This window comes from Perna viridis, chromosome 1, assembly GCF_037379345.1.
Source record: "Perna viridis isolate PV_CMFRI_1.1 ecotype Kerala chromosome 1, ASM3737934v1, whole genome shotgun sequence".
Lineage (NCBI taxonomy): Eukaryota > Metazoa > Mollusca > Bivalvia > Mytilida > Mytilidae > Perna > Perna viridis.
The window spans coordinates 35,401,576-35,415,492 of record NC_142445.1 but is presented as its reverse complement, the minus strand read 5'-3'; the positions used below and the strand labels follow the sequence as shown (position 1 = coordinate 35,415,492).

At 32.1% G+C, this 13,917-nt stretch overlaps 1 protein-coding gene across 6 annotated transcripts in view; it reads left to right on the top strand.

The window, feature by feature from the left end:
- Nucleotides 1-12,363, top strand: part of LOC148628530 (coiled-coil and C2 domain-containing protein 2A-like) — a 69,148-nt gene extending 56,785 nt beyond the window's left edge. For all 6 annotated transcript variants that reach the window (XM_088589146.1, XM_088589155.1, XM_088589126.1 and 3 more), the window contains 7 exons: nt 529-618; nt 1,869-1,965; nt 2,823-2,974; nt 3,939-4,061; nt 4,693-4,850; nt 7,425-7,500; nt 8,776-12,363. In XM_088589146.1, the coding sequence (XP_088445272.1) occupies nt 529-618; nt 1,869-1,965; nt 2,823-2,974; nt 3,939-4,061; nt 4,693-4,850; nt 7,425-7,500; nt 8,776-8,964 (885 nt within the window). In that variant the 3' untranslated portion in view covers nt 8,965-12,363. The remainder of the gene's footprint in view (nt 1-528; nt 619-1,868; nt 1,966-2,822; nt 2,975-3,938; nt 4,062-4,692; nt 4,851-7,424; nt 7,501-8,775) is intronic.
- The last annotated feature ends 1,554 nt before the right edge of the window (nt 12,364-13,917 follow it).

Sequence of the window (13,917 nt, the reverse complement as noted above, 5' to 3'; positions counted from 1 at the left end):
AAATTTACAGAAATAAGTTTTCCAGAATTTTTTTCTAAACGCATGCAGATATTGACATGATTTTTTGTTATATAAGTTCACAGGTCAAGTTAACGTTTCGTTCCGCTACCATGATATTTATATTGGATTAACTAAAACTCAAAGAAATCACAGTTGAAAGCCTGAAAAATGCTCTTATTCCTTTTTTTTATTTGGGTCGTTCTACATATATTTCTCTTACAAACAAACTTACTTGAGTATCTCTGTCAGCTTAATCAATTCATTTGATGTCTGGTTAGTTGTCATATCAAGCTATTACAAGTGGAGCATTTTATTCAGTCTATTCCCTTGATCGTTACATCTAAGATTTAGACATTTGCTAACTTTTTGAAAAATCATTTTGATTTTTTGTTTCATTCATTGATTTTGATTTGTAATATTTAGGGATCTGACTAAATGGAATTGAGTGTAATGCCCTTTATATACAATTTTTGTTGTTTTTTTTACTTCAGACCATATCTTATACATGTATTTTTCTTTATATTTCAGAAACTTTTAGCCAGATACGTATCATTAATTCCCCATATATCTGATGCTGTAGTATTTCCTGGCTTGTGTGATATATGGAGCACTTGTGATGTGAGTATTTGTGTAGAATTTGATTTAGGAAAATTATTTCTCTTATCTATTCAGGTTCATTATGGTAAGAATACATCTTTTTGAGTTGATGTAACATGTTTCTTGGTAAAGTGTTTTAATTCAATTCATTAAGCAGTGTGTGAAATCTTTTTTGTTCATTCTTTATGCTTCACATTCAAGTAAATTTTCATTTCAACTCACCAAATAAAATTTGAATTGCTGGTTTGGTTTACTAATAAATACCACCCTTAAACAAAAAATGTGAAGTGTCAGTTTGGAAGGTAATCAAGGGAACCAAGGTTATAGCGGTAATCTAAAGAATGTAATCCAGGGACAAAGACACTGGTCCTTTTCACAAAAAATTGTAAGTGTAAAATTAGTCGTAAGCTATTGCGTCTTAGTAAATAAAGAATTGTGACGTCATAACTTACGACTAATTTTACTCTTACGATTTTTTGTGAAAAGGGCCACAGACGTGGATAACAGACATACACAACAAAGAACATAAAGTAAATAAAATCATACATACAAAGTAGCAAAAGCAAATGAGCAAATCGGACTCCACTAAAAACTGGGAGCATGGACTAGGTGCACTGGTAGGGTAACCGTCCTCTCAAGAAGAAATGCTTTAGGATCTTTAATATAAATAAAACAGTATTGTCCAGTTTCAAGAAAATACTAGTCTGAAAATTGTCTCTGGAGAACTGCTCAATTATAATGGAATTTTACCAGCCTGTGGTGAGTTGGTCATTGAAGGGTTCATATACTTGCATGTCTGTGTACCAAGATCATTTGGCTATTTTTTTTATTATTAAATTATTTTCTGAGAAATCCATAAAATATCAGCCATTTTAATAAAAGGCTTAGGTCTTTCATTGATAGGCAATAACTGGTACTTTTACAATTTTTGACTACTGAAAAGTACTACAGGGAATTTTATTCATGATCTTCATAGAAATTTTGGAAAGTAACCTCCTGTAAGTTCAAAAGTACCTGCTATCAAAAACTTCAATGAAATCCCTTAATATGGATGAGAATAGCTTAGATGTGTAAATTTCAGTAAACACTATTTAAAATACATTACCAATATTTTTTATATACCTCTTCATGACATAATTTCCAGACAAAATGAATTACTATGTCAACTCTGAGACTTCAATCTAATCTTTTGATTTTGAAACTTTCCAGTTATTCCAACTGATGAATTCAGAAAAATTTGAAACCATAATAATGTTTTTGGTAATTTTCAGCAATTTTTAAAGATGAATGTTGGTGATGAAGAAGAGCATGCTGTTTTATTGGTCAATTTCTTCCTTGGTATAGGGAAAAAAGCCTGGCTAATCATAGGTAAGATTATATTTCTCTATCATTTGGTCATTATATAATCTTCTTGGATGGCTAGATGTTTGCAATATCACACTATTGATTATGTGATACTAACAAGTGATATGAAAATTATGCCTATGCAGTGGGTTGTTGTGTGATTGCATAGTTTTTACTATAAAATCTGATTGGTGGATAGTAACATCACTTTTCTTACTTTGGTCTCCTATAACAACTGGTGACATTAAGGAGGACGATTACTAGAATTTTCTGCCATGACAGAATGTCAAGCTGTCAAAGAAATCTTGGAGAATAATATCTTAAAACTCTTGAAAGTAGAATATCTCAAAATATCATTTTGCTCTATTCAATCAATGTCATAACGATCTTGCAGATGCTCTATTGTTACGATCTTGAAAGTATGGTAAATAACATGAGTTGATATTCTTGGTTTTGGATTTTATTACGGTAATTAGAATATCGATTTTCTATTTCTTTGACAAAAGTAAAAATAATTAATTATGGATTTTAAACATATTAAGGGTACAATAATTGTCTTCAAAGGAGGAAGTTATTTAAATTGTTCATCGTTTTCCTGTGTTAAATTGAGAATGTGTGTATTGTATGCTTAAAAAGGTTGTATTATTTTGCAATATTCAGTTAAATCTGTCTTACAAAGCCCATCTTTTTTGGTTAAGACAGATGTTCATTCTACCAAGATTCAAAATGCACTAGAATTGATGTAGAGGGACTTTAAAAAGTGTCTGGTTAAGACAGGTTTTTGGAAGTATTCAGGGTTCTGTTTAGACAGGTTTTTAGATTATTTATGGTTCCATTTAGACAGGTTTCACTGTACAATTTGTATTTAATTTTTATTTTAGGGACTGGAATTCCAGAGGGTTCAACAGCTTATGTTTTATCTGAAGATGATGGACAATATTTGATATGGAATGCCAATACTGGGCAGTATTATAATGTCCATGATAATTTCTGTCCCCTCATATCAGTCGGCTGTGTCATCAATGATGAAAATGTAAGTACCACCCCTGCATATCAGTTGGCTGTGTTATCAACAGTGAAAATGTAAATACTGCCCCCTCATGTACGTGGCTTTGCATCATCAATGATGAAAATGTATGTACAATGTACTGCCCTCTTATTTAAGTACTTGTGCCATCGATGATGAAAATGTAAGTACTGCCACTCTCACAATAGTTTGCTGTGTTATCAAAAATATAAGTACTGCCCCCTCATGTAACTGGCTTGTGTAATCAATAATGTTATTGTAAGTACTGTTCCCAAATATCAGTGGGTGTGTCATCAATGGTGAAAATGTAAGTACTATTGCTAAAGATCAGTGGGATATGTGGAATAAATATATATTGGCAGATCAATGTAGAGGTGTTCTTGGTATTGTTACCCCATAATTTACAAGTATGTTGTATTTTTATTCAATTTCATGGATTTTTTTTGCTACATGGAGGTTGGAATTTCCCCTTTTTAAATTCACACCTGATAAAGATACTTGTCCCTTCTTGGAAAACTATGTTATTATTGTATACAAATTGTTGTGGTTTGGGATTTACAATTTGATTCATCTTCTATATAAATACAGTTAAAAAAGGTTTATTAACTATTAGAGTGTTGGAAGTAATGGGTTCAATCCCTAGCTGAGTCATACCAAAGACTAAAATTGAAAGTCATTGCTACTTCCTTAAGCACACAAAGAGTGACAATTGGTTGGCTTGGTGTCAGAATAATATGTCCAAATGGGGTGGCATGGCCTACCTTAGGCTGTTTTTTATATGTGTGCTAGTGCAATAAAGATTCAGCTCAACATGTCTGACTTGTACAATGTAGGGTTGGTTCACTTGGTTAATTGTTCTCATCCTGATGTACCTGAAGTATCTGTCGTTGGACTTACAACAATCAATCATAAAAAACAATCAATCAGTAACAAAAGATAGCTTAACTAAATATTATCATAATTATTTCAGATATTTGGCAATATTCAGCAGTATGAAAAGCCAGCTCAGATGAATTTTGATTTGAGTAACACTTCTCAGTGGGCACCATTCTACAACAGAAAGTTTCCTAATCAACATCTTGGATCTATACAGGTACAAGGAAATCAAGTTGTTGAGGATATGTTATTTTTTATTTATCTTTATTTACCATTATTATGTTGCTGCCTGGATAAACCTTTTTTTTTTTATTCTTTTTTTATACTTAAATGAAGATTTAGTATTTGTGACCTTAAAACTTCAAAGAAATCAGTTTAGGAAGACCACTTTTGGAAATTTATTAAATTTACATCATATTTTTATCAAGCTTACAAAACACAATAGAAAATTTAAAATTTTGTTGGTATTTGAATTTATGGTTCAACAAAATTTTAAAATCCTTAAAAATTTCCAGTTTTGGTTTAGCATTTTCCCATAGTTCCATAGTAATTATTTGTAAAGTAGAAATACAAATAGAAAAAAATGTATCTTGTCAGAATAAAAATGTCCATGATAATCAATCTCTTCATGTTGTCAGTAGAATATTTTTATACATGTGTTGAAATTCAGAATAAGTATGTTTTTTTTTCTATTTAAAAAGAGTGACAAAGGGCTTGAGTAGCTGAATATAGCAGTGTAGTCATTTTCTTAAAGTGCTATAGTATTTACCATTCATGCCACATTGAGTTTGTAGAGATTTTACATTTTTCAACTACATTAAAGTCCATGTATGCTATTTAATTTCTAGCCTGAGAACTTATATTACTTCACTGCAAAGAAAAACGTGGTTGAACTTCAAGAAAAATTGGAGCAGCATTTGAAGAACAAGATTATGGAATGGCGAAGTAGATACATCACACGATGGAACAGACACTGTACGCAAATCATGAGGAGACTTCTTCCTGTGTAAGTCTTAGAGTTTTTTACAATTCAGTGAAACCTGTCTAAACCAGACACTGTTTGAAGACCCTTCGTATCAATTTAAATGTATTTTACACCTTAGTAAATCAAGCACCTGTGTTGATCATACAAATTTTATAGTATATAAGGGGTTTGACTTAGGTAGGTTTCACTGTGTAGTTATTTTTATTTAATAAATACATTCAGGTTTTAAGGAAGTAGACCTAGGGTAAGGGACACAACTCTTACAAATCATTGGAATTTTTGTGTTACCATTTTACATCAATCTCATGTAAGCATCAAAGTAACTTGGATTAATTTCATTCTGTTTCAAAGGAAAGCTTGAAAGGCTTTGGTGAAATTCCATATGATACAAACATATTACTGATTTCAAGGGTAATGTCCCTTGCCCTTGGTCTACCTCCTTAAGATATTGTCTTGATAGGCCCATACATGTTGCTGTGCAAGCACTATTATTAGTGGGTGCAAAATATACCAGTTTTGTGGATTAAGGAAAAAACGTGAATTTGTGGATTCTTGAATTCCTTGATTTGATAACTCTATTATGCAAATGAGTGGAGATATTGGCTTTTCACTTGGTACCAAATTTTGTGGTATGCCAAATCTAAGAAACCATGAAAATAGGCCTGTGTAAGTCATTTTTAGCTCGCCTGGCCAATGGCCAAGTGAGCTTACGCCATCACTTGGCATGCATCTTCGTCGTTGTTGTTTTGGACAAATTTTCAAAAATCGTCGCCTCTGAAACTACTGGACAGACAGGTTTTAAATTTGGCATGATTGTTCCTTAAGATGTTGTGCATAAAATGACTTTTGGAATTTTTGATCCATGAAAAAAACATGGCCACTGTTACTAAAAATAGAACATAGGGGTCAGATGGCATTTTTTTGCAAATAACTCAAAAATCGTTGCCTATAGCAAATTTCTAGCTGAGTTATATTGTTCAGCACCGTGAGACGGATTTATGCAGAAATTTTCAAAACGATTCGTCAACTGATGTAGGAGTTAAGGCCCCTGAAACAGTTTTTTTGCATTTTTTGCATGTGCAACTTTGAAAATCTTCTCAAAACCCATTGCACAGAATTCAATGAAAGTTGGCATATATGACCCTTAGGGTATCCGACACACACGGAGTTACGACCCCTGAAATAGTTTTTTTTTTTTTTTGATTGATTGTTGGGGTTTAACGCCTGAGCAGCAATATTCCAGCTATATTCAGGCGATGAACATGAAATGAGTGATAAAATGAAAATGAAATGATGATAATGATGATGGTGATGATGTGAAAAAATGGATGGGACACAAGGATAATAGGGTTGACAAATTTAGATTGCCACTAGAAAAGGGGAGGGATGGGTAGGGTCAGGCAATTTAGCCTCCTGTGGCGGAGCACAAAGGTTCCTACTCCTATTAAATACTACAGCAGGGTTCTTTAACGTGCAAGGAATGTGGCATCTTTCCCAACACAGTGCACCACTATGGTTTGCGGTCAGGTTTTCCGTATTATAGCCTGACAACCCAGCATGTAACACGACAGGGGTACCCCATTCCGCCACCTGGGGCACACAACCCAGGAGCTCTTTGGGCAGAGCACCTAGCCCCTGGCTAGGTTTCTGAGCACTATTTAGTCGCCTTTTACGACAAGCTTAGGGCTGCTTCAGGCCTATTCTTTTGATCCCCGGACCTGCATGGGGCATTTTTCACATGTGCAACTTCTGCTTCTCAAAATCCATTGCACAGAATTCAATGAAAGTTAATATATATGTTTCTTAGGGTATCCCACACAAAATGACCGTTGGGATTGTTGATTCATGAAAACACATGGCCGCCATTACTAAAAGTAGAATGTAGGGGTCAGAAGGCAGTTTTTTGGAAATAACTCAAAAGCCTTGCCTATAGCAAATTTCTGGCTTAGGTGATATTGTTCAACATTATGAGACGGACTTATGCCGATATTTTCAAAACAATTTGTCAACTGATGTAGGAGTTACGGCTCCTGAAACAGTTTTTTTGTTGTTCTTTTTTTTTCACATGTACAACTTCTTCTCTAAAACCATTTAAGATCATTGAATCAAAATAAGCATAATAGTTCTTTAGCGTGTTGTGCTCAAAATGACTGTTGTGATTTTTAATGAATAGATATGGCTGCCTATACTAAAAATTGAACTTAGGGTTTGGAAGGCAGGTTTTTGAAAATAATTCAAAAATTGTTGCCTTTAGCAAAATTCTGGTTCAGGTCATGAAAATGCTTTTAAAAGCATTTCCTGCATTTGACAGTTTAGTTGATTTTAACTTGGCCTGTCTCATTCCTCAAGTTTTTCAAATAAGCAAATGGTTAACTGGTGAGCAATTCAGGCTCTCTTGAGCCACTAGTTTGTAATAATAAACTTCTTTGCATTTATTGCAAGAGTGAACAGGGACTTTTTTCCTATAATTTTGCCATTTTATATATAATTCTTTTAGCTTTGTTTACTTCTGTTTGTTTTCTTTAAATTTAATACTTTACAGTTGAAGAAACATTAGTTATTAAATGAAATCCTTCATGTATTATCTTTTAACAGTTTGGAAGAAAACCTTGGGAAATCTCCAGGAGCATCACATCTATCAGATTTAGAAAATACATTCAACTCTTATAAGGTAAGTGGATGGCTGTATTTTTCAGTATGGCAAAGGACATTCAGGCAAAAATAATGACTAATTACACAAACAATGGATGACTGAAATTCTTCTAGTCTCTAACTGTAAAAGCATCAATAAATATGAAAGGATTATGTCCAGAAAATATCAAAATCAACCCCAAAATCTGAAGTGTTTCAAATAAATTTGAAAATTGATTTATTCACTAGTTGAATATGTGCCTTCATTAAAAAGAAAGTTTAATTGCTGTTAATGCATTTGTTGCTCTAAAACTGTACATGAAAATAAAGTAAAATAAGAAATAGTAGCTGAATTGTGTTAAAACAGCTTATTTCATGAGACGTTTTTATGTAGAAAATATAGATTGCATTTGTCGAACTTTTTAATATTTATACAAAAAAGAATAGCCTTTTGTACCATTACGACGTTAAAAGATTTTGTTGTTCATAGCTTGCCTCTATATATTTTGGATTAAAAAACTACCCCTGATCCTCTCATTTTTGTGAAAAATTCTTTTAAAACTGTGTAGAAGTGAAGTTTAGTGCCATTCTTGTGACTAAATTATAACACATCAGCTTGTAATATCTGTTCATTAGTATTTGGATAGTATTTTAGCTTTAAATTAGGCAGATCGAAAATTTCAAATAGTAAGTTGAAACTTCAGCAAAATAGTAGGCCTGAAACTAGTGTTCATAAATTTTACCCTTTTGCTGTCAGTGGCACATTTCTACCTATGCTGAAAAGTATAATGTTAATTAAGTTTAGTACATAAAACCTGTAAACACCCAATCACTTTCAGATTTTTAATTTGGTTTGATTTAGACAGGTGTTTGGTTTACAAAGGTTTTAAAACATGCAAACTGATATAGAAGGACTTCACAAAATGTCTGGTTTAGACAGGTTTTTGAATTATTCTGAGTTCGGTTTAGACTGATTTCAATGTAATTTTGAAAAAATCATTTAAAAACTGACAAGTAGTAATTCATGCCATTCCCATGTGCAGGGGGTTACAACAAAACAACCACCAACACTCCTCACACCCCCCTGGAAACATTAAAAGCCATAAAGTTATATGTCATAATATATAGCATTTTATAGAAATAAATATTGCAAGAATTTGATGGAGGGTCCATTAGAAACCTCTTCTTAAATACAAATAATTTCAGGGAATGCAGTTGGTGTTCCCTGGATTGAATGACCTTTACATGATGGAATGTATTATTTCTGAATGTGCAGTATTTTGTACAAAACCAAATTTTAATTAATTTTTTTCAGGTGTCTGGTTTCCCACTCAATATGCCATTCACAGATATAACAGCTGTCACAGAAGAAGTTTTCTCCACTGGTGTACATGCCCATGAGTCAAGTGACGTTGAGTTTGCTCTGGCCGTGTATATGCATCCCTACCCAAACAATGTATTGTCTGTTTGGGTGTATGTTGCATCATTGATTAGGGTGCGATAGCGGTAGTAATTGTACCATAATTGGTCTAGTGCTGACTTATTTAAGTAAAGATCCATCCATTGAAGATCTGAATACATGCATCCCTTTTGTGAATTCTCAGAAATATTTTATACCATAATTATGGAATTTTGCAACTCTATCTTTTGTGGGATATTACTATGTGCTCTTGTTGTGACAGAATTCTTGGTTGTGAAAAAAATGACGAAAGTCTTGATGGGTTTTATTTCAGAATACTGCGTTTATCAACTTTTTTAATGAAATATGAATCATTTGTAGTTGACAGCATTGAGCATTTGATAAACAAAGGGGCAAAACCCTTAATCTAAATAATTCCAACATCAGAAATACTTGTCTTGAGCTTCTTTTGATTTTCAGAAATCAAACTTAAAGTTAGGATGGTTTGTGACTTTTTTCATCATTATAGCCTAAATGCATTTTTTAATGTTATTTTTTGTCCAAATGAGTTATACAACTGTAACTGAAAAATGATATTGACCTTGGTATTTTGATCTGTAGTTTGTTACAATAATCCTAATGCCAATATTTGAGCTCAGCCATATCATATATCAATCATTAAAAAACAATTGTTCATACAAATTTATGTGTGTTAAAAGGAAAACGATGTAATAAAATGTTGAGTTATTATCCTTTAATTAATTGGCTATCACGTTTCAACTTTTATTGGAAAACTTGTTATTTGATTAATGAGAAACTGCTGAAAATAAGAACAAAATGATAAGGATCAATATCCTTTATCAAGAGTCAACAATGAGTTTTTATTCCACCATTGTGTCGGTAATTATGTAATACAACTTGTACTTTGTATTATATTTTTAATTCTAATTAAGTGCTAAGTTTAACAAGCAAGCAAATGGATGTATTTTTTTTCTTTTTATGGTCTTTGTAGCTCCATTTTATTGATCTGTCATCTCCAAGTCTACATTTTAGATTAATTTTGATTAAAGAATGTTTATGCAGTCACAAATCTCTACCAAACTGATATGGTTATTTTTTAAGATCCTTCCCCAATTACATTCTAACAAGAAGTAGGTATAATTTAATTTGTAGTTGTCATACTCTGAGAGGTTTTTATTTACCATGCTATGTAAGAATCAGGCAATGGGTGGCACATCATAATTCTCAATTTGGTCTTTTATGCCTCAAATGAATTCAAGACATCTAGAAAACAACTGAAAAGCTTTTTAAATTTATCCTGAAGCATCTGTGATGTAGATATTTATTTACTGCTTATATAAGAAAAAAGTGCAGGAAAATTTTCCAGCCATTTTTCCATAGTGCATTTTAACTAAATTTGACCTGTCATTATCTTAATTTTTACAAACACTTTCATGGTTATTTCTGGCGATTATCACGTATAAATACTTTATTATAGCAATAAAATCTTCGTGTTATTTCTCTTTAGGTGCCACATCTTATACACATTCTGCAGGATTCTTAGACTGAGAAGTATTTAAATAATTAGGAAAAAACTGGACTTCATTCACTGGATCTTGAAAATACATACATATGATAAAGTGGTTCCTTCAAAACTGGAGATTTTTTCAGCTGCAGATTTGGTTTGAAAATTGAGAGTATTTTTATGTGTTTTTCTTGTAGCTTAACAAGTAAATTATGTGCAAAGTTTATGGAGTTTGTTTCCTTTAAAAACTATGCTGTATATTCTAGAATTAGTTTAATTTAAACATAGCAAATACATCTACTTGCACAAAACTTTTTTTTCTAGTAATTGTTAGAAATCAGGCTGCATTCACCTACCAAATTGACTAAAAAAGGAGAGAATTGATACTGTTTCTGAGAAAAACTGTCCTTACAAGTTCAGACTTGGTTAAAGTTGTTGTTTGGCTAAAGTTTTTAGAAAAGCAGTGTTAAATTCTAAATTATGGTTGCAATGATGGTATGAATAGGAGCAGGTCCCAAAGGTACAAAAACTAGCTTCTTTTGCTTCTTTTTTACCTCAAAATTTAGCTTTGAATTCTTCTTAAATCTGTAGTTATTGTCATGAAAATTGACATTATGCCGAAATTCTGGAATTTTCTATATGGAAAATCTTGGTTAGGATCTGATGGTGCAAAAACTACCTATATTGAGGGATAATTAAGCTCATCTGGAACATTCCTCCTCTGGGGTCCCCATTGCAAGAACTTTTTGGTTCCAAACCATGCAAAAAAACATACAACTGTTTTCCGGAGCCGTTACAAAGCAAAACAGGCAAGACCATATTTTAGGTGAACAGAGGGTGATTTTTGGCACCAACTATCATTATTATAAAGAAAAGAGTTCAAAAATATGGAAAGGGTGCACTGCAAAGTTTGTTATTTTAATGCCATACTTGTCTTCTATCATTTACAATATTCATGTTAGATTTGAAATGGAGTTATCCAGGTGGAGAAGCAAACATTTAATCATTAATAAATGATTTATTAGATATAAATCATGCACTTGTTGATTTTCATATCATGTTCCAACTACTGAGCTTTTAATTGAAAATCTGAATGGATTTCCTGCATTTAGATGTTAAAACCAGATAATAAACCTTCAGACTGGTTTAATGTTATATTTTACCTTTTTTATTTGAAGTCAGTTTGTTTTTTTTTTTTTTTTAAATATTGTTACTGATAATGTTTTGTGGTGTTATTGAGATATATGAATCATATTTTTTCATTGATTTAAATCTAATAAATGTTTTAAGTATGAAACAAATGATTTCTTTGTAAACTGTGACCACTTTTTTCTCAAATGTACTCCATGTAGTAAATTTGACAAAGGATGTATAGTTGGTATAATTTACAGTTTTATTATGTTATTATTGCATGAGAAGACAAAGACATTAGAAATTGAGGGATTCATTTACTAATAACCAGGTGTCACTAGACCAGTCACCTACCTTGGTCACTAGTTGGATTTTAGTTCATTTCAAATACACTATATATAATAGGTGCAGTTTTTAGAAATCTAACCACTTCAGCTCTGCATGTGGCTGAATTCATGATGAGAACAACAGTAAAAAGACCTATTTGGCCTTGAATTTATTTTCACATGTAATTTTTATTCAGTAAAAATCAACTTGATTCCATAAGCTAAGCTTTAATCACTTAAAAAATCTGTTCAAAGAATATTATATATGATGACAGCTGTTGATATTTCAAAGTTTTCTTGACATTTGTAAATCCAATTGATTTCTTGAGTAGATGAAAAAATATTTAGGAAAGATATTATGAGTAGAAATATTCCATGGCCCATATTGACGGAAGTTGACGGAAATATTTCTCGAGAAGACACAAAAGGTCTAATAGTTTGTCTTAGATCTTAGTAACCAAAATAACTGTGATATTTAGAAACTTTATTTATTTTACAATAATAAACTCTTCAATTATTTACCTTTTGTTTTCTGTTGGTTTAATAGATTATGTGCCTAGATGAAATCTATATACAGCCTTTAAAAACTAGTCCATCTAAATGTCTTGCATGGTGATATTATTGAAGTTAAAGGTTGAGGTACTTATTTTATGAAATTAAGATCTTTTGATAATTATCAAAATTTTATGGAAAAAGGGGTGTCAGGAATCAATTTTATTTTCTAAATTTGAAATGAAAGACCATTTCCACCCTTATACATTTTACTTTAGTCTGATCAGTTTAAGGGTACAAGCAATATACTATATGTCTGCTCAGTAAAAAGACACCTCAAATAAGGTTAAATAAGGGATATTTGATATGAATTATATTACATGTTCCTGCTTAAATAGATAAATGAGATGTGGATTTTATGACAGACAAAAACCTACAGTGAATGATGTACTATTTATTCAACAATGGAATGCCATCTACCGAAGGCTTCCAAGTTAAGTTGGGACTCTCATCAAACTTCAAACTCTTACAGGACCGAGTGTGAAAATACCAGCAAACAAAACTAGTTTACAACAAAAATCCAATTATTTATTTACTTACAAATTTACCTGAAATTATTTAAACTACAACTTGTCAATGTTTTTCTTATTTACAAAATAATTGACCTATGCCTGGTTTTTAAAAAGACTAGTCCTGATTTAAGTATCAAAGATCAAACAAGAAATACTAGCCAAAGTGGTTAATTGGTTTGGGGACTCAGAAAAAACCTCTTGTTACAATATTTAAGTTAGTCAACACAAGGCTAATAGAGTCCCAATCAATTTAATTGATTCTGAAGTATATCAATTATCCTGTGGTCAAACTTTGTATAGATTTTCTATTTGGCTTGACCAACTATTCCAGATTTAAACTCCAAGTGGACTTTGGGATCAGAGTTTTTTGTTGAAAGGCCAAAGGAGACTTTGTTCAAGTTAGATTAAAAATGGGCAATGCCTTGCGAATCCTATAAATTAAATAAAACACATTTGTTGTTATTACTCGTGCTTGGACATATATTTTTCGACTTTTCCTTTCAATTTATTCTGAAAGTCTGTGATGGTTTACTATTCACACCAAGACAAGATTTGTTTTAGATGTCCTCGTGTACAAGAAAACCTAAAATGAACTTTGCATAAACAAGACACCCCTCAAAGTCACTTCATGAACAAGACATCTCTCGAAGTCCCTTCATATTTTGGACCTGTTAAAGAATAGTCAAAATCAACCATCTACCACTTAAACAGACTTTTCTGTCTGTAAGGGTGTAAATATAGTTTAAACAAGACGATAATACCATAATATCCAGATGTTCCATTTGCAGACCCAAGGTTTGAAACATCCTATTTTTTGTTTAAAAATTGTAAAATTTCGTGCATTTTTGGGCAAAAGATTGAGCAGTTGTAGCTTTGAACCCCCCCCCCCTTTCTAAAATCTCCGGATATTTGCTTCTGATTCTGTTATAGTTGCATTTGGTTGTGTCGTAAATTACATCGTAAGCTACATCGCTGATCAAATGCTTATATTTGACAGAAACAGAACACCGTG